Genomic DNA, 27,783 nt, shown 5'->3' with positions numbered 1-27,783 from the left:
AATGGACTTGCCTTGGGAAATAGATTTCCTCACCATCAGAAGCTCTTCAGGAAATGATGAATGACCATATCAGACATATTGTAGAGAGAATTCTTGTCAGATACAAATTAGACTATATGAATTCTTAGGTGCCTTCCAAATCCTGAAATTCTGTTTGTATTCTGTAGAATTGGTCTTTTAAAAGGAACATACCAGAATTTCTGCATCCAAATGAATGTCATCTGTCAAAAATGTAGCTTATGCAGGCTTTATGCTTAATCCACTGATACTGCCATTGCTCCAATGTCTTTGACCTTTGGCCCCAGTTCCCATAACAACTTTATTTAAAGTGAGACCCCCCCAGGCCAACTATTTCTTCATTTATCACTTGGTTGTACTTCTCTGGACTTTTCCATCATTCACCACTATGGGTACTTTCCTCCTCTCCCCTTTCAGCTTTGTTTTGTGGGTTGTCTTCTCTTATTGGATTGTAACCTCATTGAGAGCAAAGAAAATTTTCATATTTGCATTCTCAGCTCTTAACACTGTGCCCAGGACTTAGTAGATACTTAATAAATCTTTATTTTACTGGCATACACCAATCAATCTTGTGACTTCATAATCACCTCTTCTATGTTGTTGAGAACACTTGAACTTGTCACTTTGAGTATCCTACTGTAGTCATGACTGGAGAAAACATTAAAGAGATGGTGGCAGAACCATCATTTCAAAATTAGTTATGTATTAGATTACCAGCTAAAGCATCTATTTCTTCCTTTTAGACTTTGCTACTGAAAACAATTCTTTAGGATGAAGTTGTGGGTGAATGCTTAGGTATCTGATAAAAGAAAATACAACTGTAATAAATCTTAGCCTCAGGTTACATTGTTTTTCTTTCCATGTAAAAGAAATGTTTGTTTATCTGTGCTGTGTGGAAATAACAGAAGGCCTTTGTGGCTGTGTAGTTTCATAATGTACATCCCAACCACATTATCATTTAGTTGGATCTATCCCCAATAGTATTTCTCTACTGCTACCAAATTGATATTCTGGGAGCTTGGATCTGTCTGAACATTTCTCTTCCTTACTCAAGAAGCTTTAGTGACTTCCTCATACCTCCAGGATAAAATACAAACTCTTCTGGTTGACATTTAAAGCCCTTTATAATTGAGCTCCGATCTTTTTATTTTTGAGGCTGATTTCACATTCCACCCAGTTCCTCTACATGCAAGTTCCAGCCAAATTAGCTATAAATGACATCCCCCTTTCCACCTGTGTGCTTTTACAAAAGATGCCTCCCAGACTTTGAATGTTTTCTTTACTAGCCTCAGTCTATTTCTTGGAATCTATAGATCCCTTCTAGGTTTAGCCACCTCCTCCAGAAGTCTTGTTCCTGATTTGCCCATTTGACAGTGTTCTGCCTGACCCACTGATATGACCTCGTATATATTTTGCATATCCTTGCTTGCTTCCTTATTCCCACCTGGCTGTTCTACTTTTGCATTTCTTTGACTTCACTGTACCTCAGGAGATTCTGTACTGTTTAAAGACTTAATGCAATCAGCCCAATATTAGCTACAAATAAGATCACTTGGAGACACTCATCTTCTCTCTTGGACACCAACAACTGATATCTGTTAGGGCTTAAGTTAGGCAAGAGGACCTGACAAAATCTAGTGCTTAAAATTATAAATAAATAAATAAATACCCATACTTTTTGATCCTGTATTACCACTCTTGGGTCTGTATACCAAAGAGATCATTTAAAAAAGGAGAAAAGACCTACTTGTACAAAAATATTTATAGCAGTTTTTTTGTGATGTCAAAGAATTGGAATTTGAGGGGTATGGCTATGCAAATTGTGGTAAATGATGGTGAGGGACTACTATTTACTATAAGAAAGAATGAACAGAAGAAATTGGAAAGATGCACATGAACTGATGCAGAGCAAAATAAGAAGTAATGGGAGAACATTGTACACAGTAACAGCAATATTAGAAGATGATCAACTGAAGGAGTTAGTTACTCTCAGCAGTACAATGATCTGGGACAATTCTGAAGGACTTGGGACAAAGAATGCAATCCACCTCCAGAGAAACAGATGCAATCGGATACAGATCAAAGCATACTCTCTTTCACATTAGTTCATTTACTGTTTTATTTCAGGGTTTTGGTTTTATATGAATATTCTCTTATAACAATGACCAGTATGAAAGTATGGATTTTATGATTATGTATATATATATACACATATATATGTGTATATATATATACAACATGGATCAAATTGCTTACCATCTCTGAGAGGGAGGAATAGAGAAATGGGGACAATTCAGATCTTATCATTTTGGGAAACACATTTGAAAATTGTTATAACATGTAATTGGGAAAATAAAATATCTTTGAAAAATTATAAATAAAATATAATCATCCCCTCAAGTCAGGGTGGTGGTGGGTGAGATAAGGATCAGTTTCTTGGTTTTAATCATTACATCTTTATTATTCCAAGCAGAGCAGACTTACCTTACCTTCTTTTTCCCCCATGCCTCATTATGATCCTTGGATAATATTTATTTGTACCTGTGTTAGGTTGAAAAAGCAACAGAGGGGAAAGAAAGTACTTTCTCTACCTCTTACCTTAGAAATATAAGTGTTATCACCCAGCCCACACTCTTCCTTTTCTCTTTAAACAATGGTTTTCTCACCTCATTCTCACCTCTGTCCTAGCAGAAAGTTTTCTCTGGGCATGCCTTAAGGGAGGGGGCAAGAAAGAGTGAATGCGGCTTCCTGATCAGAGCCTAGGGATGTCCCAAATTGGGGAGGGGGAGAAAATGTTCTAACTTAAGAGAAGAAGGAAAGCCCAGTTTAGTTATGTCTTTTTGAGAAATTTATCCAACATCAGGAAGTAAAAAAAAAACATATAATTCTCTCTCCTAATTTAGCTCTACCCCTAACCAGGAGAAACTTCTGGACCTGGGCTCAGGTCCTTTCTACCTCTCAGTATACTCAAGCCAAAACACTGTTCTTCCCTCCTGCTGCTCTTGTTCATAATTAAGAAGATACACAAATAAAAAGCTGTTAAAAGAGGTCAGACTTATAAAGTTCCTTAAAATAGAAAAAAAAAACCCTCAACATTAAAGAATTGTTGACTAGGAATTACACTTCAGTTTTCCGTAACAGAAGGAGAAGAGGGAGGGGGAAGTGGTTTCATCCATTAGCTGCCTGGATTCTCGGCCACGGAAAGCTCATCCATGGTTGACTCTCCTCACACTCTGGTCACAGCTGTCATCTTTGCTCCCCCTAGATGAAGATGCCAGTTGAAATCCTCCTCTCCCCCACAGCTCTATCTGCTCCTTCTGCCACAAAAGCTGCTTAGTTCCAGAATGTCTGTTTTAGCTCAGACTATGACTCCTGGGAGAATCCCCAGTCTCTTCCAGTTAGCTCTTTTGTCTCTTTCAAATTAAATCTCCCTGAAACACAAGTAGCCAGGCTGTTTCTCAAAAGTCTGTTACACTTGCATCCACTCCCACAGGTCAAAGAAAGTAAAAGGTTAGGGAAGAAGAAGAAAGCCAAAGCACTTAATAAAAGTAAGATCTGGATACCAAAAAAGTTAAATGTTGCAGTTCTTCCCATTCTTCCTGAAGAATGTCTTTTGATAGGCAGCTGCCTAAAGACCAGCTTGCTACTGATAAGAAGAAATGATAAGAGAAAGGATACAAAAGAAAGTGCTGCCAGCTTCTTAGACTGTAAGACAACGTGGTGTGGTGGACCATGGGCTAGATTTGGGTTTAAGATCTGAATTCAAATTCCACCTTTTCTAGTAGTCATTGTTGTGACCTTGGGGGGATTTCTTTGACTCTCTGGGCTTCTTTTTTTTAGATTAGATTGACCTAAGGTTCATTCTGCCTTTTAATTTATATACAATTGCTCAAACTTCAAGATATTCTAGGTTGCACTGTCTCCACATATCTTTGAAGATTTATTACTTCACTCCATGCAAACTTTCCCATATCTGCCCATTCCCCTCCCCATTCCTAAAATGCATCTTTTCAATTCTTCAGAAACTTCAGTTGTACTCAGGGGTTACATCTTTAATGAAGCCTTAGTAAAACTCTCCTAAAAGGCAAGACAACAGGGATGGTAGGTACCTATACCCATCTGACTTTGGTGTTCTATGCTAAGTTTCTACATCATGAAAGCTTTCTATTCCGTGTACCTAGGAGAGTATGAATATTTGGTATAGTGACATCTATTTAAAATATTGTTCATAAATTTTTATAGGTCAATGTTATGACAGTTACGGACAACAGTTCAGTTTGTGATCATGAACATTTTAGTTGGAAGAGATTATTGATTGAATTTTGCAAGATATTTCAAGGTATTTGTAGTATGAAAAATTGTTTGTTAGTTCACAAAAGAAGGTGACTGATGTACAAGTCTAGCTACCAGGTCATGTCTTGCTAGATATTCAGTAGGTGCTAAATTTTTACAGCTCACAGTGATTTGTTGCAGGATTTCTACCTTTTCCTTGAATAAATTTCTTTGATCACTAAAGCTAGGCTCCTTAATAATAATCATTCTGTAATTATAGCAAGTGCTAGTTTTTCTTTTTTAAACTCTTAGCTTCCATCCTAGAATTGATACTAAGTATCTATTCCAAGGCAGAAGAGTGAGGTTAAGTGACTTTCCCAGGGTACCAGAGCTAAGACATGTCTGAGGTCAAATTTGAACTCAGGTCCCTCTGACTCCAGGTCTACCTAGTTGCCCTATACCAGTCTTTTTATTAAAAAATTAGTCTCTTTTTGCATAATTGGTCAGCTGGTTGGATTAATGCTGTCAAACTCCAAAAGTCAATTTTTGGGGACAGGGGGAAATCTGGTGTTTTTTTTTTAACTAAAATGTTATAAAATTCCATCTTAAGTATGCCCATTTCCTTTGGAAATCATTCAATTATATTGTGTATGTGACAGGTTTTGAGGCCTATTCAGCCAGATACATTATGTGTCCCAACTTTAAAATGACCTTTGTTAAATGTGTTCATAATTGAACACACTCTTTTAGATGTGGCCTAACCAACTTAGGATACAATGGTATTCATTCCTCCTTCATTCTGGACAGCTTAAATTATTCAAAAATGTTAAGTTAGGCTCATTTTGCCTATGAAAAATTAATTTCATGTATCAAAGTCACAATTGGCTTATAAAATAATATTATTATTACTAATAATTATCATACCTCAGAACTCAACTCAGTATCTGTGGGAGGTGTCAGAGAGGGAACAATAGCACAGTAAGGGAAAACCAAGCAGAGTAAATACACATTTTGCTTGGTTATTAGGTATAACTTCTGGACATTATAATAAGGGAAGATTTTCAATCACCTCAGTATTTTCAACGGTTACATCTTCAGATTTTAGCAGCTCCTTGATTTCATCCTTTTATGTCTACCTGGGCTTGAAGATAAAATTTTTACAATGATCATTGCACATTGGTCAGCAATGCATTACTGTGAGATTTGGAATAGAGGATAATTTTAATAAAAATAGTGTGGAGTCATTGTCTATACTACATGAGATTTGTTTCCAGTTTTCTCTTGGTGAATAATAAAATTATTTATGCTTTCTGTACATTTCAAGGGCACTCATGGGTTGCTGTTGTTTTTCATTAGGGGTTAGTGCCATCTGTACCAAAGCATTTCTAGCAGGCCATATGGGCATTTATGATTTATCTTGTCTTTTTGTGGTACCAAAACATGAAGGAGTCCTACTCACTGCACTATCCCTCAAGTCATTACATTAGTTTTGTGCAGGGCTAATGTACTAATGAGCAGAAGATGAAATGACTGAGGAAATAAAGAGCTGACCATCGAGTATAACAGTTCATTAAACAATGCATGCCTATTGCCCAAATACTCTGGATCAGGCTCCTTCCTTAGCTCAGGACTGGATCCTTGAATACTCAGGGAGACAGACCTGCTCATAAGTTGGATTTAAGTGAGGCAGAATTGCACAAAGTCATCAGCCTCGCTTTTTCTTCCAGAGTCATTGAAGTTCAGTGATCAGACAAAAGTCTGAATAATTGGAACAGTGACTTATTATTGTCTTTAACTCAATGACAGCACTTCCTACCTTCTTCTTTGACAAAATGCTTTTAATGTTGAACATCCATTTATGGGTTTATTTTTTTAAAGTACTTACCTTTCTGTCTTAGAATCAATAATGGGTATTAGTTCTAAGGCAGATGGGTGGGAAGGGCTAGGCAATGGGCATTAAGTAACTTGCTCAGGCTCCCAAGCTAGGAAGTATCTGAAGTCATATTTGAACCCAGTCCCTCCCAACTTTTGGCCTCTCACTCTATCCACTAAACCACCTAGATGCCCCTCTAATTCTGTTTTGTATTCAAGCTTGGTGAGGTACATCAGTACTATGTCAGAGAGGAAAGGAGAGGAGCAAGAAAGGACAATAGGGGTAATGAAGAGAGATCTAATTCCTAGGTTGAGTTTCCTCAAAATAGAGCTAGCATAGACTAATAGAGGCTTTACTCACATTAATGTGTATACGTAGAAGTGAACTTCCTCCTTGTGGCAACCAAGTTTCCTGAACCTTTTCATCTCCTTTTGTCCCAGGGACCATCACCTAGCAACCCTCTTATGGAACTCACCTTGATCCCTAACAAACATAGGATCCAGGGCTACCTTCTATATATTAATACCTATAATCTGGGTACTTATTTTCATTTTTCCCCCACTGGTTTTATATTCTAATTATGACTCCAGTCTTTATAGTGTTAAATTTTTTTAATGTGTCTGAAATGCTACAACATAAAGCATAACCCACACTCAGAAATAGTTCTGTTGCATTCCGAGAATAACAAAAATGATTTTTAGAACATGGAGACAATGATTTTAGGCTGGAGAAATGACACTGGACTGTATAACTGGTAAGTAGTTACAATGCCAAAAAGCCATGGTCAGGAAAAGACTTCTCTGAATTAACTGGTACATTAAATCTCTGAAGGTTAATGATTTAATATTGTTTTCACCTTCCAGAAAACTGATCATGTCTGCATTTTCGTTGCATGAATAAAGAAGGAAAAAAACCCTGGACTATTCCTTCTCAAGGAGGTCTTTTAAAAAGAGGTTATCATTTTAAATACTTCACAGGATCTGTTATTTGTAGGGCTCATAGGATTCCCACAGGATATCCTCTCACGCATGTCAGAGGCTCAAGAATCAAATGCATTTACTCTGTGGACAGGGGTAACAACTTTTTAAATAGGCTATCAGGATTGCTTTCAAGATCTTCCAGAAGAGAATTATCACAGGTGAAGATCTAGCAGATAATATATATGTGGCCCCTTTCCCAGAGGAATAAGTGCTATTCCACAACCTAAGTGTTTTGATTGCCCCATGTCCATCACTCAAGGTTAGGGAAATTCATTACTGTGTGTGAGATATCTGTCTTCTTGAATAGAAATTTACCTGTTCTGTATTTCATCTCCTAAAGTAATGTTCTCAGTGTCTTCCGAGGTGACAATTAGCTAATGTGATAAACTATTCCATGCTAATAGAAGCATCTAGGAGAAACTCCTCTTTCCAGTCCTTTAGAGCATGTGTATGTTTTAATAATGATCCCCTGGAGTGATGGTGTCTGGAGGGATGGTGTCCAATTCATCACATTAACTAAATGGATTAGACACAATATAATCATATATTGAAAATGATGTTCCCAAGGGAGTCTTTAGTTCAGTAGGAACAAAGGGAACTATGCAAAGGAAGAGAGCTTCACATCCATAGATTTAGAGCTGGGAGGGACCTTAGAAGAAGATTTGGCCAATTTCCAATGGGAGACCATGGGAAGTTATAAGAATTTGACCTGTGTTAAAGAGTGACAAAGCCAGGTTTCAAACCCAGGTCCTCTGATTCTAAATCAGGCACACTTTCCACTCCACCCTACTGTTGTTCTAGTCAGAGGTGTGCTGAATATTCAGGGCATAGTGGGGTAAGATGACTGGGTGAAGCTAGTGGTGTATATTTGGTAGAGATGCTCAGAGGAAAGACTTGTTTATCTAGTGTTTGACTAAAGTCTTGTTTAGTAGGGGGACAGCTGGGTAGCTCAATAGATTGAGAACCAGACCTAGAGATGGGAGGTCCTGGATTCAAATCTGACCTCAGATACTTCCTAGCTGTGTGACCCTGGGCAAATCCCTTAACCCCTATTGCCTAGCCCTTACCACTCTTCTGCCTTGGAACAAATACACAGTATTGTTTCTAAGACAGAAGGTAAGGGTTTAAAAAAATTAATTAAAATCACTTTAGTAGACACAGGGCACTGATTAGAGTGGGAACATTACAGAGAGAGACAAGGTTATGTGGGGTATATCAGTAAGTAAAACAACAACATAAAAGGAAAAAGAAGAGCTTTATGTAGCCCTCATCTCCAAAATATTTTGCTTGCTTTATTTTAGTTGAGTCTGTGGGTCAGGCATGCTAGGTAATATTACATCCATTTTACAGAGAAGAAAACTGAATGTCAGAGAGATTGAGTGATTGGCCAATTAACCCATGATCACCAGCTGATAAGTATCAAAAGCAGGATTTGAATGGAAGTCTTTCTGATTTGGAGGCAGATATGCTTCCCTCTTTAGTAGTGGTTCGCAAACCTTTTAGTCTCGGGAACCTGTTATACTTTTTAAATTTATTGAGAATGATCCAAAGAGATTTTGTTTATATGGGTTATATTCATTGATATTTATTGTACTAGAAATTAGAACATCTTAGTAATGTCATGAAAATAGTCTTGAACTTGCAGATACCCTGAAAAGGTCTTGGAGACCTCTGGGAGTCCCCAGACCACATCTGAAGAATTATTGTTCCAAGTTGTTGCTGTTCAGTCATTAAAGTTTTGTCTGAGGGGCAGCTGGGTAGCTCAGTGGAGTGAGAGTCAGGCCTAGAGACAGGAGGTCCTAGGTTCAAAACCAGCCTCAGCCACTTCCCAGCTGTGTGACCCTGGGCAAGTCACTTGACCCCCATTGCCCACCCTTACCAATCTTCCACCTATGAGACAATACACCGAAGTACAAGGATTTAAAAAAAAAAAGTTTTGTCTGACTATTTATGACCTTATTTAGGATTTTCTTGACAAGAATACTGAAGTGATTTTTCCTTTTCCTTCTCCAGCTCATTTTTCAGATGCAGAACTAAGGCAAACAGGGTCATATAGCTAGTGTCTGGGGTCAGATTTGAAACTCAAGAAGATGAGTCTTCCTAACTCCAGACCTGGCACTCTATAGTACCATTTAGCTGCCCCTAATTTATGCTGTAAATCCTTGTATTTTCAGTCCAGATGTGAAGTAGGTCTATAAGACAACCCCCAGGCTTCTAGCAGAAGGTATCACAATATGAATAGAAAAAGCCCATACTTAATTTCTGTGATTACTTGGGCAAATTCTAGGAAATGGCAGCAATATATCTTATTATATGTCTATATCTATATCTTTATCTTCAGGGGACCCCATTTACCAACCCTTGAAATAACTAAGACTCATATACATGACTGAGCATATAGACCAACAGAACTGTACAAAATTGCAAAGAAGATCCCTTTCCAATGCACAGGCTCTTGGTACCTTTCATCTGAGGTCATCATCATCTAAGAAGTGATCAATATGTGATCAAAAAGCCTCATCTTGGTAGGGCAGCTGAGTGGCTCAATGGATTGAGAAACAGACTCAGAGACAGAAGGTCCTGGTTTCAAATCTGGCCTCAGACACTTCCTAGCTGTGTGACCCTATGCAGGTCACTTGACCCCCATAGCCTAACCCTTATCACTCTTCTGCCTTAGAATCAGTACACAGTATTTATTCTCAGATGAAAGGTAAGGGTTTAAAAAAAAGCCTCATCTTGTAGCAGAACTTGTTTATTCCATTATCTGAAGTTTCAAACATCATATAGTTTGGAAGATATCCAGAATGACCAGAAACAGAATTTAGAATGTGTTTTAGTCTGATGTGTTGATTTGGGAACTTATTCAGGATTTCACACAAGAATTAGACCAGGATTTAAAAGGTAATAAAGAATTGTTTGGTGAAAAGGAAGGAAGAAAATAGGCATTTATTATTTGGTAAGCCTAAGAGGCTATGTGATTTAATTTGAAATATCCAAAGCTAGGAGCACACAGAGAGACAAAGACAAGAGAAGTACATTATGACAATGTCACTCTTTCCCTCATCACTTAGCTCTAAAGAAAAAAAACAACAAACTAGAGTATTAGCTAACACCTTCAGGACTGGATGGGAAAGGACATTAAAGCAATACATTTGAGCAAGGACGTTTCCAGAATATCAGGAATGATGGTCTTGAGGCCAAAGCAAAAGAGAGAAGAAGTCCATGATTGACCCTTAGGAGGCCCTTTTCTGGACTTGGTAATAGTTACTCTAAGTTCTTACCTCTCCTCTTGGTTCAGTGTATGGATTTTCTTACTTTCTCACTTTCCGTATTTGGACAGCTCAGGGATAGAGAAGAAGGTTTGGGATTTTATAATGTTTTATTTTGTCTTTCCCAGGGTGTTTTGGTTGGCTTCTAATCTCTAATAATAGATAAGGTCTATCAACGTTGTACCATGGAGCATCAAGATGGCAGCAACTGTAAAGTTCCAGCATAGAGGAAGATTGCCCCAAAAGTAAGGCGTGCAGAATAGTATGGCATCCTAGAACAGGAAATGTGTGTCACAAACTCAGGAAACAGAGTTGTATTCCCAATTACTCCAGAATGGCAGAAAAGTTTTGTAGTAGAAAGTTGGAACCATTAGAGATATGAGTTAGAAATCTGTTTCCTGTACTTAAGATTTGAGAGACTTAGAATAAATCATCTTACCCTCTGAGCCACAGTCTCCTTGCCTATAAAATAGGAGTCAAAATACTTACAGTTAATGACCATACCAGGTTGTGAAAATCAAGCAAGATAATGCATGCAAATCATTTTGCAAACCTCAACTGCCAGTCATAGTAGCTATTGTGTCATTATTGGACAAGGCTCTCCTTCCCTTTGCAACAGGGAACTGGAATTTCCCTGAACATAGGGGAGTATTGTGAACATTGTCATTATTCTACAAAAAAAAAAAGGCATAGCTCTAGAATAAAAGATCTTAAGGGAATTTTCTAACATGAACAAGTAGAATGTTAGAAACTTTCTCAAAACAAATAAGACAAATTATCTTCAGATTCTTTAAGGGCCATGGCACAATGATCAAATATTCTTTGTGATACAGTGGAAAGTACTATGACCTGTGGGTGGAAGGGATAGGTAGGTAAATTTGGGCTCAATGCAAGAAAGAACTTTCCAATACTATAGATGTCCCTAAATGGCACCTTGGGACAAGTTGAGAGCTCTATCACTGATAACATTTAAAAAGAGGCTGGATCCCTTTCAGGGACATTGCAAATCACTGCATTGGGAGGGAGGTTGGATTGGTTGACCGCTAAGGTACCTTCAAACCAGATTTATAAATGTGTCAATCTGTGTTAATGAGTTTTTAAGTCAATCTTCAGTCTTGTAATGCAAAGCACTTCTGGCAAGGCGATTATCACAAATCTGTTTTGATTTATTGGACTTCATCAGGGAAAATGTATGTTGATCTAAACAATAAAAGCTTTAATCTGGGCAGGATGTGTTTTGAGATCTGGCAAGTTCTCTTAGTAAAAAGAAGTATAAAACTAAATAAAACACATGTATTTTAATCGCTTCACTTTTGTTATATAGAATTTCAAATTAAGAAGCTCATATTTGAGGATGTGATGCTTTACCAATATCAAATAAGAAAAATAAAGGAATCAGAAACCATTTCAGTAATGTTGCTATCATTTAATAGCTATCAAATATCAGAATCCAAATGGAGTATTTTCATTAACTTCAAGGTTGTGGGGTGGGCAGGAAGGGAGCAAGTATTTACTCAAATATGAAAAGAAAATCACTGAGGCAGAACTAGGAGCCAAAAGCTATTTATTAAAGGGATAAATAGGACCACAAATCATTCTCACCATCTGAGATGCCCCTCCCTTCAGGGCATAAGTTTTTGTAATTCTTGATATCCAGCGGGTAAAGAAGATACAGAATAGACAAAGTAAAATACAGATGCTCTGGTCAATAAATCTTTATCTTGACTCTTCAAGAGGGTCTTCAAGGAAGGCTGCAAGACAGATGTGACATGGGTGATCTATAGCAATTAAAATGATCTCAGGAGACTGTTTTTTTTTTCTTAATTTAAAAATAATTTATTAATAGATGGGTCAAGACATCCTGATTGTGGTCAAATGACTCTCAGTTATCGTAAGACAAATAGAAACTCCTAGCCCAGGTACATATAACCATTTTGGGAAGTTCATTCTTCAAGTTCTCCCTTGAACTTCCCAAGACATCTTTAATTGTTGATAGGTAATTAAGCAATGATTCATCAGACCCTCAACCCTTCCCCAAACTGACAGATGGGGATTCACACGTCTGCTAGAAAGGTATTATTATAAAACTTTTTTTTTTAAACAGCTGGGTCTATGATAGGACCATATTCCTCAGGATAAAAAGAATGCAAAAATCTATAGACTGAATGGAGCCAAGTCCTGAGACCTGGCTCAAGAATTCTCTCTAATTATATCCTTCATAATCTAGGAACCTGGTATAAAAATAATATAATATATAAAAAATAAATTTTCACAGATCATAGGATGAGGTTAGTCACTCTGCTGACTAAGGATTGACAGGCAGAATGCCTCCCATGTTGGGCAACCATGGGGAATAACAAGAGCGAAAGAGTAAAATCCAAGGGGCTCTTAAATAACTGAGGGACTTTCTACAATATTAGGACATCTCTATCATGCTGAATCTGGATGATCAGATTAAGGGTAGAATTTGGTTCCTTTTGCTCAGAGTGGAAGTCCCCTGATTAGCATGATTAAGCAAAGCAAATGTAATTTATAAGTCTAATATGAGAAAGCAGGTTTTTAATCTGATTCAATCATCCTAAATGTATGAATATCTATTGATTAACCTATCTGACTAAATATATGACTAACTAGGTATTGATGATAAATATGAAAGAAATCATTCAATCACTAAACTGGATGATACTGATTAGAAATAAAATAGGGAATAGATGTAGATCAGTCAAACAATCATTTCTCACATTGAATATGTTTAAATTTGCTCTTACTAAGTAGTTCTGGGAAGAGTAAGGAGGGGATAGGATCAAGGATAGAAGGAAGGAGCTTGGCATTTAAAAGGATGTTCTCTTCTTTTCTCAGAGCCCATGGTAGGAAATGGTCTAGACTCTAGAGGAGTTTTGGGTTGTGAGGGAGGAGAAATTCATTCATTTATTTGGCAAGCCATTTCTTAAATAGCCATGTGCCAGGAAATGAACTAACCTGGGAACAAAAATAAAAGTAAGACAGTCCCTATTCACAAAGTGTTTATACTGTATTGTTCAGACCACCTGCACACATATAAAGAAATGTGAAATATATACAAAGTAAATTCAAAAGGGGTTTTTTGGTTTGGTTGGTTGGGTTTTTTTTTTGAGTAGAGCACTAGAAACATAGTTGGAGGGATTAGGAAAAAACCTCTTTGAAGGACACTAGGGATTCTAAAAGGTAGAGGAGAGAAAAGTGAAGAGGAAGGCAATCATTTCTATCATGGAAGATGACCTGAGGTGAGATGGAGTTTCTTATATGGGCAACAGTATACAAGCCAGTTTGGCTGGACCCTAGAAACCTTGAAGGACAGCAATATATAACAAGTCTGGTAAGGTAGGCTAAAAGTGGACTTAGGCAGTCTTTAAATATCAAACTGAGGAATTTGTAGATTATCCAAGAGGAAATAGGGAACCATGAAAATTCTTCAAGAGGGTAATAACCTGCACTTTAGGAACAGGAATTTGGCAGTTTTAAGGAGATCCATTGAAGAGGCAAGAGACTGGAGGCAGTGAAATCAATTAAGAGTTTGTGGCCATAGAACTGAATAAACTAGGGATGATGAGATTTGGAACAAAGTCTAGTTAGTGAATAAAGGGGGGGTGGAGGCAAGAGACAGAAGTCAAGACTTGGCAACTTATTGGGAAACAGGGAAAATGCACCAAGCTGGGAAGATGGCAGTCAAGAAGCAGCAAGACTCCAGACCTCCATAAAGCCCTTCACCATCAATCTAGGACAAAGGGCTCCTAGGGAACAAAAAAAACATCTGATGACAGAATAGAGCTGGGGAATCTTCCAGCTGAATCCAACTTAAAAGGTACACGAAAAAAAGCCTGAGTTCTTGGAACTTTCCAGAGGGAGGGGAAAGAAAGGAGGAAGATCCCAGATCCCCTCCTCCACCTAATGTGCTGAGTCTCCAGTGGATCCTGGAATCTCTGCGTGGGCTGGGGCACTAGTCCGAGAGAGTGCCTCACTGGCACAGCAGTGCCAAACTCAAGGCTCTGATCACAGACAGCAGAGAGGCTACAGGGGGAGAAACCCAGAGAGGGTGAACATACAGTCCATCTTGAACTGCCCCCCATCACCTTCTCTCAAGGTTTTGACCTCAGGGCACTTCAAGCTGTGCAGATCAACCCCACCTGGCTTAATCCTATCAATACAGCAGAGAAGAAGTCTTCAGAGGGCAGGGAAGCTCCAATAACCCTCCCCCAAAGACTACAGGGAAAGTAGCCTTATTCACTTCTTTAGCTTTTACCACCAGCTGGGAAAATCTGGCCTAGGGTCCCAGGAACCTAATTAATCAACAAAACAGAGAAGAAGCCCTCCCAGTACTGAATAGCCCAAACCAACAGAAAAAAAAATGATCAGAGGATCAAGATTACAGCCAATTACAGGGGAGAAAGAAGGAAATATGAGTAAACAGCAGAAAAAGAAAAATGAAACCACAATCGACAGCTTCTATCCAGAAATTGAACATAGAGCAAATGGATTAGAAGAAAATAGAGGAACACCAAGAAAAAAACATAGAAACTTCAGTGAAATAGACACAGGCTTTGGAAGAACTTAAAATTCAATTAACTCAAGAACTCAAAATTCAATTAACTCAAGAACTCAAAATTCAAATAACTCAAAAACTCAGAAAACAATCAACAGAGGCTGAAGACAATTGGGAAAAGGAAATACCTGATCTAAAACAAGAAAATAATGTCTTAAAAGCCCAAATTGACCAGCTTAAAAATGAAGCAAAGAAGGTGAAAGATGATCTACAAAGAAAAAAAAAAACCAAAAAGCCAGGGATGAAATTCAGTCTTTAAAAATTATAATTCAACAACTAGAAGCAAATGACTTCACAAGGCAGTAAGAATATATAAAACAAAATCAAAAAAATGAAAAAATTGAGGAAAATATGAAACACCTCATTGACACAACCACAGATCTGGAAAACAGATCTCAAAGGGACAATTTAAGAATTATTGGTCTACCAGAGCATCATGACAAAAGAAAAAGCCTAGACAGCATCCTATAGGAAATTATACTTGAAAACTGTCCTGACATTCTCGAACAAGGGGGGAAAGTGAAAATTGAAAGAATCCACAGATCACCTCCTACATTTAATCCACAACTGACAACTTACAGGAATATTATAGTCAAATTAAAAAAAACCTACTAGACCAAGGAAAAAATATTACAAGCTGCTAAAAAGAAGTCATTCTGACCCCAGGGAACCACAGTTAGGATAACACAGGATCTGGCTGCATCTACACTGAAGGACTGGAAGGCATGGAATATAAATAATATTCTGGAAAGCAAGAGAGCTGGGTCTACAACCAAGAATTAACTATCCAGCAAAACTAACTATATTCTTGCAGGCAAAAGTATGGTCATTCAACAAAATTGGAGACTTCCAAGCATTCATTAAGAAAAAACCAGGCTTAAACAGAGAGTTTGCTGCCCAAACACAGAACTCAAGAGAATCACCATAAGGTAATTAAGAGAGAAGGGGGAAAAAAACACAACAAAACCTTTTCTTTAAAGGATCCAATAAGTTCAATTGACTTATATCCCTATAAGAAAAGAAGATATTGGTAACTCTTAAAAGTTGTTATTATCAACAGGGTAGCTAGAAGAAGTATATTTAGAGGGAACAGGGACAAACTGTATAGGATGAAATATCAAGATATATGTTTATATGCATATACATATATATGTGTATAAATATGTATAAAACTAGAGGTAAAAAAGGAGATAATATTAAGAGAAATGGGAAAATAGACAAAATGGAGTAAATTTATATTTCACAAAATAGCATATGGGGCGAACAGGGGAAAAGACCAACATAATGGAATGGTAAAGAGATTGGAGAAAGTAAATACTTAATTCTTAAGTGCATTGAAATTAACTTAAAGAGGGAAGAACAATCAGATCCATTGGGGTAGAGAACTGTTTCAAGCCCTATAGAAAAGTAGAAGGGTAACAAATGGACCAATGGGGAGGGAAGCAATATTAGGGAAGTGGGGTGTGTGGCTTAAAAAGAAGGGAAGTACAATAAGGGAGGGGATTAGGGGAACTGATTAAAAACAAAACACTGGTATAGAAGGAAATAGTGAAAGAAGAAAGGGCAGGACAAGGAGAGGGAATCAAAATGTCTGGGAATACACAGTTGATAATTATAACTCTGAATGTTAATGGGATGAGCTCGCCCATAAAACAGAAGCAAATAGCAGAGTGGATTAGAAACCAAAATCCTACAATATGTTGTCTACAAGAAAAACAAATGAGACAGGTAGACATACATAGAGTAAAAATAAAAGGATGGAGGGGGCAGCTGGGTAGCTCAGTGGATTGAGAGCCAGGCCTCGAGACGGGAGGTCCTAGGTTCAAATCTGGCCTCAGACACTTCCCAGCTGTGTGACCCTGGGCAAGTCACTTGACCCCCATTGCCTACCCTTACCACTCTTCCACCTATAAGTCAATACCCAGAAGTTAAGGGTTTAAAATAAAAAAAAAAAAATTTAAAAAAATAAAATAAAAGGATGGAGCAAAATCTATTGGGCTTCAACTGAGAAAAAGAAGGCAGGAGTTGCAATCATGATTTCTAACAAAGCCAAAGTAAAAATAGATCTGGTTAAAAGAGATAGGGAAGGTAATTACATCCTGATAAAAGGTAGTATAAACAATGAAGAAGTAGCAACATGTATGCGCCAAATGGTATAGCATCTACATTTCTAAAGGAGAAACTGGCAGAGCTCAAAGAGGAAATAGATAAGAAATCTATACTAGTAGGAGACCTGAGCCTTCCCCTATCAGATCTAGATAAATCAAATCAAAAAATAAATAAGAAAGAGATGAGAAAGATAAGTGAAATCTTAGAAAAATTAGAGTTAAGAGATATATGGAGAAAAACAAATAGGGACAAAAAGGAACACACCTTCTTTTCAGCAGCACATGGAACATTCAAAAAGATTGACTATGTACTAGGGCATAGAAACATGGTAAACAATTGCAAAAAAGCAGAAATAATAAATGCAACCTTATCAGATTATAATGCAATAAAAATAGTTATTAGCAAGCATACATGGAGAGGCAAACCAAAAACTAATTGGAAATTAAATAATATGATTCTCCAAAATAAATTAAAGAACAAATCACAGAAACAATTACTAATTTCATTGATGAGAATGACAACAATGAGACTTCTTACCAAAACCTATGGGATGCAGTCTAAGCAGTACTAAGGGGGAAATTTATATCATTGAGTGCATATATTAACAAAATAGGGAGGGCAGAGGTCAATAAATTGGGCATGTAATTTAAAAAACTAGAAACTGAAGAAATTAAAAATCACCAGATGGAAACAAAATTAGAAATCCTAAAAACCAAAGTAGAAATTAATAAAATTGAAAGTAAATGAACTATTGAATTAATAAATAAGACTAGAAACTGGTCCTTTGAAAAAACAGATAAAATAAAGTACTACGAAATCTAATTAAAAAAAGGAAAGAAGAAAACCAAATTAACAGTATCAAAGATGAAAAGGGAGACCTCACCTCTAATGAAGAGGAAATTAAGGCAATCATTAAAAACTATTTTGCCCAATTATATGGCAATAAATGTAGCAATCTAAGTGATATAGATGAATATTTACAAAAATATAAATTTCCTAGATTAACAGCAGAAGAAATAGAATACTTAAATAATCCAATGTCAGAAAAAGAAATTGACCAAACCATCAAAGAATTCCCTAAGAAAAAATCCCCAGGACCAGATTGATTCACAAGTGAATTCTATCAAACACTCAAAGAAAAACTAATCCCAATACTATACAAATTATTTGATATAATAAGCAAAGAAGGAGTTCTACCAAATTCCTTTTATGACACAGATATGGTACTGATTCCAAAGCCAGGCAGACCAAAAATAGAGAAAGAAAACTACAGACCAATCTCCCTAATGAACATAGAAATCTTAAGTAGAATCTTAAATAGATTACTAGCAAAAAGACTCCAGCAAGTGATCATGAGGGTTATCCATGACAATCAGGTGGGATTTATACCAGGAATGAAAGGATGGTTCAATATTAGGAAAACCATCCACATAATTGACCATATCAACAAGCTAACAAACAAAAATCACATGATTATCTCAATAGATGCTGAAAAAGCCTTTGACAAAATCCAACACCCATTCCTACTGAAAACACTAGAAAGTATAGGAATAGAAGGACCTTTCCTAAAAATAATAAACAATACATATCTAAAACCATCATATACAATGTAGATAAATTAGAAGCCTTCCCAATAAGATCAGGAATAAAACAAGGATTCCCATTATCATCTCTATTATTAAACATTGTACTAGAAACACTGGCAGTAGCAATTAGAGAAAAAGAAACTGACGGTAATAAAATAGGCAATGAGAAGACCAAGCTATCACTCTTTGCAGATGATATGATGGTCTACTTAAAAAATTCTGGAGAATCAACTAAAAAGTTAGTGGAAATAATCAACCACTTTAGCAAAGTGGCAGGATACAAAATAAATGCACATAAATCATCAGCATTTCTATATATTTCACACACATCTCAGCAGCAAGAGTTAGAAAGAGAAATACCATTTAAAACCACCCAAGAGAATATAAAATACTAGGAATCTATGTACCAAAACAAACACAGGAATTATATGAACACCACTACAAAACACTTTCCAAACAATCAAAACTATATCTAAATAATTGGAAAAACATTGATTGCTCATGGGTAGGAAGAGTTAACATAATAAAAATGACCATTCTACCCAAATTAATTTACCTATTTAGTGCCATACCTATTAAACTACCAAGTAACTTTTTTTACTGAATTAGAAAAAACTATAACAAAGTTTATTTGGCAGAACAAAAGATCAAGAATATCATGGGATATAACGAAAGAAAAATGTGAAGGAAGGTCGCCTAGCTGTACCAGATCTTAAACTGTACTATAAAGCAGTGGTCATCAAATCAATATGGTACTGACTAAGAGCCAGAAGGGAGGATCAGTGGAGTAGACTTGGGGTAAGTGAAGTCACCAAGACAGTGTATGATAAATGCAAAGAACCCATCTTTTGGGACAAAAATCCACTATTTGAAAAAAACTGTTGGAAAAATTGGAAAACAACATAGGAGACATTAGGTTTAGATCAACATCTCATACCCTATACCAAGATAAACTCAGAATGGGTGAATGACTTGAATATAAAGAAGGAAAGTTTAAGTAAATTAGGCGAACACAGATTAGTATACTTGTCAGATCTCTGGGAAAGGAAAGATTTTAAAACTAAGCAAGAGTTAGAAAAAATTACAAAATATAAAATGAATAATTTTGATTACATTAAATTAAAAACGTTTTGTACAAACAAAAACAATGCAACCAAAATCAGAAAGGAAACAACAAACTGGGGAAAAATCTTTATAACAAACAACTCTGACAAAGGTCTATTTACTCAAATATACAAGGAGCTAAATCAATTGTACAAAAAATCAAGCCATTCCCTAATTGATAAATGGACAAGGGACATGAATAGGCAATTTTCAGATAAAGATATCAAAACTATCAATAAACACATGAAAAAGTGTTCTAAATCTCTTATGATTAGAGAAATGCAAATCAAAACAACTCTGAGGTATCACCTCACACCTAGCAGATTGGCTAAAATGATAGCAGTGGAGAGTAATAAATGTTGGAGGGGATGTGGCAAAATTGGGACATTAATGCGTTGCTGGTGGAGTTGTGAACTGATCCAACCATTCTGTATGGCAATTTGGAACTGTGCCCAAAGGCCTATAAAAGAATGCCTGCCCTTTGATCCAGCCATAGCATTGCTGGGTTTGTACCCCAAAGAGATCATAGATAAACAGACTTGTATGAAAATATTTATAGCCATGCTCTTTGTGATGGCAAAAAAAAACAAAAAACTGGAAAATGAGGGTATGCCCTTCAATTGGGGAATGGCTGAACAAATTGTGGTATATGCTGGTAATGGAATACTATTGTGCTCAAAGGAATAATAAACTGGAGGAATTCCATGTGAACTGGAAAGACCTCCAGGAACTGATGCAGAGTGAAAGGAGCAGAGCCAGGAGAACATTGTACACAGAGACTGATACACTGAGGTAAAATAGAATGTAATGGACTTCTGTACTAGCAGCAATGCAATGATCCATAACAATTCTGAGGGATTTTTCGAAGAAAATGCTACCCACATTCAGAGGAAGAACTACAGGAGTGGAAATACAGAAGAAAAACAACTGCTTGAATACATGGGTTGATGTGGACATGATTGGGGATGTAGACTCTAAAGTAGGGCTCGGTAATGTATAGCTCTTGAGCCATATCTGGCTCTTTTGAGGGCCAGATATGGCTCTTTCTGCAGTTGCCATAAAGTCAAATTTTTTTCAGGCACTGTTACAGGAGTGTGCACTGTGAGCACTGTACAGCTCTCATGAAATTACATTTTAAAAAATGTGGTGTTTATGGCGCTTATGGCCAAAAAGGTTGCTGACCCCTGCTCTAAAGGACCACAACAATGCAACTATCAATAATATAGAAATAGGTCTTGATAGATGACACATGTTAAAACCAGTGGAAATGCGTGTTGGCTACAGTGGTAGGGGGGAGTTTTGGGGGAGTGGTGGGGAGAGTTAGAACATGAATCATGTAGTTGTGGAAAATTTTTCTAAAAAATAAAAATTCAAAGACATAAAAACAAAAAAAGAAAAGAAAAAGCACCAAGCTAAATAAGAGGACCTGGTTCAAGTTCCACCTCTAATGCTTGCTACTTGTGTAAATGGGCAAGTCAACAGATCCGTTTGTTTGCTTGATGGCTGTCTTAGACTATAAGCTCCTTGAGGGCAAGGACTGTCTTTTGCCTCTTTTTGTGTACTCAAAGCTTAGCACATTGCCTGGGACACAGTGGGTGCTAAAGAAATATTTACTGAATTGAATTTAACCTCTTTGGGCCTCAGTTTCTTCTCAGCAAAATGAAAAGGGTGATTTAGATGGCCTCTGAGGTCCTTTCCAGCTCTTTAGCCATGATCCTATGAGGGTTGTAATCCTTAGTAGAGTCTAAGAATGGTGGGTAGTGCCCTAAACAGAAAGACGTAAGTTAAGAAGAGAGGACTGAGTTGTTACTGCTTTTTCTGCTTTTCTTCTTCAATTTTCTATATTCCTATTCCACCTAACTTTTCTCTCATTCTCCTCTTGTCATCCTTTTGGTGCAGGAGGTTAATCTGGGGTCCATGGATTTTTTTTATTTCCAAATATTTTTATAACTATGGCCCATGAATTATACATTTATTACTATATATAATAATATAACTATATATTATAAAATGATATAATATATAAACACATAAACATTGTATTAACATATGATTATAATTATGTATTGATATAGAATATATAAATTATAAATATATATTTAAAAGTATGTCCCATGAACTTAATTAAAAAAACAACACAATGTTTATTTACATAATTATGACCAGGGCAGCTAGGTAGCATAGTATATAGAGCACCAGAATGGGAGTCAGGAGGACTCCAGTTCAAATTTGGCCTCAGGGGCCTCAGACACTTCCTAGCTATGTAATCCTAGGCAAGTCACTTAACCCTCTTTTGCCTAGCCTTTGCCCTTCTATCTTAAGAGTTACTACCAGAAAGTAAGGATTTAAAAAAAAAAAATCCATGGTCCATGATCTTTTTAAAACTACATATTTTAAAAATATGGCTCATGAATTTGTTTAAAAACATTTTTTTAAACTATGGACAATGAACTTTAAAAAATTGGTAACTATGGCCCTTGAACTTGCTAGAATTAAAAAAAAAAAAATTAAGGCAGGGACAGCTAGATGGTTCATTATACTGAGAACCAGGTTTAGAGATGGGAGGTCCTGGGTTCAAATTGGCCTCAGACACTTGCTACTTGTGCGATTCCACCTCTGCTGCCCCCATTGCCTACCCCTTACTGCTCTTCTGCCTTGGAACCAATATACAGTATTGATTCTAAAATGGAAGAAAAGGGTTTAAAAAATAAAATAAAATAATTATGGCTTATGAATTAGTTTTTTCAAAAAACATTTTGATAACCATAGTCCATGAACTTTTAAGAGAATTTTAATTCATGAAATTTTAAAAGTTTTTGAAACTACCGTCTATGAAATTGTTTTAAAAATATTTTGATAACTATATTTCAATTTATAAGTACTTTGGTTTTCATTGTATTTTGGGCATTTAAATTAGAAACTTTATTCAGAGATGGGATAAGGAAAGCATTATGTAGGCATCTCTGTCAGCCCCGCCTCCCGCAAGGGAGGGCGGAGTGAACAGAGGCGAAGGGGGAGGGGAAGGGAGAGGAGGGGCCCACCCGCCGACGTGACGTGAAGCGTACAGACGTGCTGACGTTGAGCGGACGCTTCTGGCCGCGCCCCCTTCCGCCTACCCATCTTCCTCGCATCAGCCTTTGGCGCCTCTGGTGTTCTCTGGTCGTTGTCACTCCGCCCCTGTCCGGTTTCGGCCCGCCGCCGACTCCGCCGTTGTTTCGTGTGGACGCTGGGGGAGCGTGGCCTACGGGGAGAAGGCGCCGGAGGCGTCCTGCCGAGCCGTTGTTGCGGGCCCCTTGGGGGGAGGTCGTATCCGGGCGGTGGGGGCGTGGGGCTCCCGGGGTCAGGCACCGCCTCCAGCCACGGCCGCAATCGGAGGTTAGTCCTACGTTTCTGGGGAAGGGAGCGAGTCCCCGATCCCCGGGAGTTAGTCCTCTAGTGACGTCGAACAACCCCCAGGCTTGGGGACCGTTGATTAAGAGCTGGAAGCGACCTTAGATGCCATCCGACTTGTGCCCTCTCTTTTTTACAGATGAGTAAACTGAGACCCAGGGAAAGGAAGTAACTTCCTGAAGGTCACGCCACTGCCCAGGTGGCAGAGGCAGGATTCGAACCCGAGGCCCTCCGACTCCTCAAGTTGAGCATTCTTCTCTGTCTCGGCGAGTTCTGCGTTCTTCAGGTAGGGCTTAAGTCTCCGCTCCCTTCCTGCTCTCAGAGTCCATGACTCGTCGAACCTCCCTTGTCCCCCGAGAATGGAGGCTTCTCGCTCGTGACTTCCTAACTAGGAAATGCACACACGGTCCCGGCAAGCCCAGAATTTCCCAAAGTAAGGAATTTAAGAAACCCGACGATTCGCTGGTGGGAAAACAAAACTTTGGGAGATGGAAAAAAAGAAACAAAATCCAACTCCTTTGGGCAAACCCAACCGGGCTTTCTCAGTTCAGATCACCCCCTCCCCACGTGACTTTCCTTACTTATTGATTATTGCCTTCCTGAAACTTTTCAAACCATCGACATGGTCACTTCTATCCCTGAGGATCACAGTTATTAGAAATTATTCGAAGTCTTAGAAGTCATCTGTCCCACACTCCTTATTTTACTGATGATGAATCAGAACTTCTAGAGGTGAAATGGCTTGCCCTAGGGATATGCCAAGCATTTCCCCCCCCCCCCCAGCCTTAAATTGTTAAAGGGACATTTCCTGTATTCCACAAAAAGCGACATGAAATTTTTTATTTTGATAAAAAGCTCTTGTGAAGCTTATTGGTACATATGGTACAAGCTGTTGGTTTAAGCAGGATATCAGCCAAACTTTTTCCCAGTATTCCCAGCAGTTCTTAAATTAGAGTAGGAAATACTTTCTTTTTGTTTTCACTCTGAACTGTTTCCCTGCTTCTTAAATGTTCCTAAGAAATTTAGGAATGGGGATGGACAGGGGAAAGTGAATCTAAAGAGTTCTGTAAAATTTCATGTCCCATTTAAGGCAGACACCCAGAGTAGTCCATATTTTTGTTATTGCACCATTTTTAATTCAGTATTTTGTAAATTTTTATAGGTCTAATAGAATGATAATCATTAACATTTGCAGAGCACTTTAAAATTTGAAAAGCACTGTGTGTGTATATACACATATAGACACACATAAAACTTGTTTAAACTTTAACACAGTCCTGTGAGATAAGTGCTACAAATGCCATTAACCTTATGGAATTCAATTTAATTCAGTTTAACAAACATTATTTAAGCACCTACTGTGTGGCATACATACATATCCAAGAGTACAAAATGAAAATGGGAGTAACTTAAGTTGAACGTTACCAGTTTCCAGCTTGTTGCTACTGTACTTACTGTAGCTTAATGGTTTTTCTCTTTGTTCAAATCTTTATACAGCTCTTTAAAGAGATTTTACCAAGCTTTTAACTTTTTCAGAAATCAGTCAACAAAAATTAAATTCTGTATGGTAGAACACTGCACTAATACTTCTGACATTCAGAGTTTAGATAAAAGATGGTCCCTGACCCAATAGGTTTTGCAGTTTAAAAAAGGGAATAATAAATCTGGCCATGTTGCATATGACGGCTGCAAATTTTCAATGTGATGTAAGGAAAAACTAATGAAATTTTAGCACTGTCAAAAGTGAATTGGACTAGGGGCAGCTGGGTAGCTCAGTGGATTGAGAGTCAGGCCTAGAGATAGGAGGTCCTAGGTTCAAATCCGTCCTCAGACACTTCCCAGCTGTGTGACCCTGGGCAAGTCACTTGACCCCCATTGTCTACCCTTACCACTCTTCCACCTAGCAGCCAATACACAAAAGTTAAGGGTTTAAAAAAAAAAAAAGTGAATCCGACCTGCTTTTGAAGGTTATGGGATTTCTCCCCAAACTCTTTTGTCACTGGAAGTCTTCAAGTAGAAGCTGAAAGTCCACTGAGGGGTATTCTAGAAGGGAATCTTTTCCAAGTCCAGGTTGAACTGGTTGGCCATTGAGTTCTCTCCCATCTGTGATTCTTTGAATCTGCTGACCCAGTTCCTGAGAAGTTCTAGAGTTTGGGGCATCTGCATTTTTGGGAGCATAAAAAATCTGGAGCAAGAAAAAGAAGGTTGTATCTCTAAAGCGAGTTGAATGATTCAAAGGTGTTTCTCTTACTCATCTGGAAACTCATGTAACTTTTCAACCACAGAAAAAGTGTTGTATCTAGGATCATTGAGCTGGAACTTAAAAGGAGTCTCAGAGACCAACCAACTAGCCCAACTAGTTCAAATCCTCCTTTTTCCAAGTGAGGGTGCTAAGGCCTGACAAATAATGATTTGTCCAAGGTCACACATATAGTATCACAGGCAAAAACTGAAGTTTAGTTCAGAGTTCTTTCAGAGGTACCATTCTGTACCAAAATCTAGACAAGAATATGCAGTTCAGTGTCCCTCTGCTGGCTGGGAATGGAGGTCCAAAGAAGAGTGATAATTTGCACAATTATAGAGGGGCGGTAGTGACAGTCAGAATTCAAATCTCAGGCCTGTGATTCTGACTCTACTTCAGTTATTCACTAAAAATGTGTTCTGTGGGCTGAGCACTGTTGAGAGTTCTCCCAATCAGCCAAGTTCACACCTAGGAGTTATTGGTTCTTTCCTCCTCTTAAGAGCCAATCAATTAACAAGTCTTGTCATTTTTATCTTCATACCATCCCTTAGATCAGTGATGGGCAAACTATTCCCCTCTGGCCCTAGTCTGCCCATCACTGCCTTAGATCTATCCCCTTCTCTTTTGTCGAAGTCACTATTTTCAAACTTCTATCACCTTTCACAAGGACTGCAGTAGGAGTCCTATGGGAAATAAAAATCTAGATGAGTTTTGGTAGAAAGAGGAATCTCCTAAGGTTTTATTTCCTGTCTAGAAAGTGTTTTCTCCATCACTGAAAGCCTTTGAGTGGAAGTTAGATGATTTGTTGTCCTAAATGTAGATGAGATTCATGTTCAAGTGCTTTATAAGCACTTTGTATTGCCTGCTCTGTTTAAATTTCCCCAGGGGCTAACCCTACTTAGCTTTATCATTCTCTTATATTTGTGGCTTTAGACCCAGTTCAGTAATGTTGTATCTGCCATGGTAAGTTATTGTAATATTGTGTGTCCCCTAAGAAGCTAAGCATCAAGCAACCAACCACTTAACCAATCTGCAGACTTAATAGCTTCCTTCCAGAGTTGTTATACAGATGATTGGACATAGCAGTTCAAGATTGGATACCCATGAAAGTTAGAACATAAATTAAATAAATACTGTCATTTTATCAATTATAAGTTTAAGACCCAGAAAGATCATTTACATAGCTGGTAAGAATTTGAATTCAGCTCATTTGACTCCAAATCCAGTGCTTTTTTCATCTACACTATTATTGTAGCAACTAAGTACATTGTACTGTCAGACTACCTCACCTCTGTGCTATTGGTATGTGTTATGTTTGTTCATTGTGTTGTCCTTTCTTCATATTTTTTCTTTTTATTAGTCCAACCTCTTAAATGACCATGTATTTCTTTGAGAAGACCCTATAGTATTCTTAGTCTTGACTAAATTAATACTATGTCATCAGCAAATGAATCTAATGAACCTATCTGTTCTGTTGTGACTGAATTCTCTTCTAATTGGAATTTGAAAACCATCTCAGCCTTTTACTAATTTTGTGATTGAGGCAAATCATTTAACCTCATTGAGCTTCATCGTAAAATGATATAGTTAGAGTAGCAAATGTGTGCCATTCACTCCATTTTTAAATCTGTGATCCTGTAATTTTTGCACACAACCTCCATGAGAAGACAGCCTATATTCTTAAGATAGTAGACTTAATTTTTTTTTTTTCAAATGAAAAAGTCTGCTTCATACTTAAGATGTGGTGATGTCATTTGCCACTTAGCCTCAACTTCAGAGCTGCATGGCCTCTTTAGTTTTGCTTGATTTATTAATATATATGCAATAAAAAGGCTTCTTTTTTTTTTTGAGTTTTTGAGTCATTCTAATTAGATTTTATTTTCCTAGTGTTGTTTTCCTGGGTTCCTTAAACTATGTTGATTTGGAAATTTTTCTTTCAGAGTTTATAAAGCATGGCTAATGACTAATTCCTAATTGACTAGATAAGAAAACTTACATTTAAGGATGGTGTGGATATAGATTTGAAGTAAAGAAAATTAAAATATTAAAAATTAACTTGTTTTATTACATTAAAATTGCTTAAATATTAACTTAGACTATATGTAGCAAACAGTTCCCTGAAAATAGGTTACATAGAGAATTTGGTAATAATTTTGCAGAGGAAACAGATTATACTTGTGAATAATGCTATTGTTTAGCATATTTAAGTATTCAATTTTTTAGATCAGCAGTACAGTAAATTATGTCTGTTTATACAATCGTGCCATTTGGAAGGATGCTAAACACTAGATAAGTAAAGGATGATTTTTATTTTTATATATGTACATGTATACTTATTTATATATATATTTTTTTCCCTAG

General features: G+C 37.4%; 2 protein-coding genes across 2 annotated transcripts in view; one reads left to right on the top strand and one right to left on the bottom strand.

The window, feature by feature from the left end:
• Nucleotides 1–12,034: 12,034 nt before the first annotated feature.
• On the bottom strand, nt 12,035–23,804 carry LOC123252351. The gene is made up of 4 exons (XM_044681703.1): nt 23,796–23,804; nt 23,368–23,568; nt 22,832–23,269; nt 12,035–12,163 (listed from the first exon to the last, which is right to left on the bottom strand). Exons 1-4 carry the CDS (start codon nt 23,802–23,804, stop codon nt 12,035–12,037), a joined length of 777 nt encoding a protein of 258 aa, XP_044537638.1.
• The window catches only part of ZNF330 (zinc finger protein 330), a 26,056-nt gene continuing 21,596 nt past the window's right edge, over nt 23,324–27,783 (top strand). Inside the window, exon 1 of the mRNA XM_044680301.1 lies at nt 23,324–23,466. The gene's annotated coding sequence lies outside the window, so the exon portion shown is untranslated. The remainder of the gene's footprint in view (nt 23,467–27,783) is intronic.

This window comes from Gracilinanus agilis, chromosome 6 (assembly GCF_016433145.1).
Source record: "Gracilinanus agilis isolate LMUSP501 chromosome 6, AgileGrace, whole genome shotgun sequence".
Taxonomy (NCBI): Eukaryota; Metazoa; Chordata; class Mammalia; order Didelphimorphia; family Didelphidae; genus Gracilinanus; species Gracilinanus agilis.
This window is presented reverse-complemented; position numbering and strand designations above follow the sequence as displayed.

Excerpts from the sequence above, each read along its gene's own strand:
- LOC123252351 (XM_044681703.1), bottom strand. Across the intron at positions 23,270-23,367 it reads TCTGCCACCTGGGCAGTGGC|CTCTTAATCAACGGTCCCCA; the intron begins GTGACCTTCAGG and ends GGTCGCTTCCAG. Across the intron at positions 12,164-22,831 it reads GCTTCACGTCACGTCGGCGG|CCTTCCTTGAAGACCCTCTT; the intron begins GTGGGCCCCTCC and ends TCTGTCTTGCAG.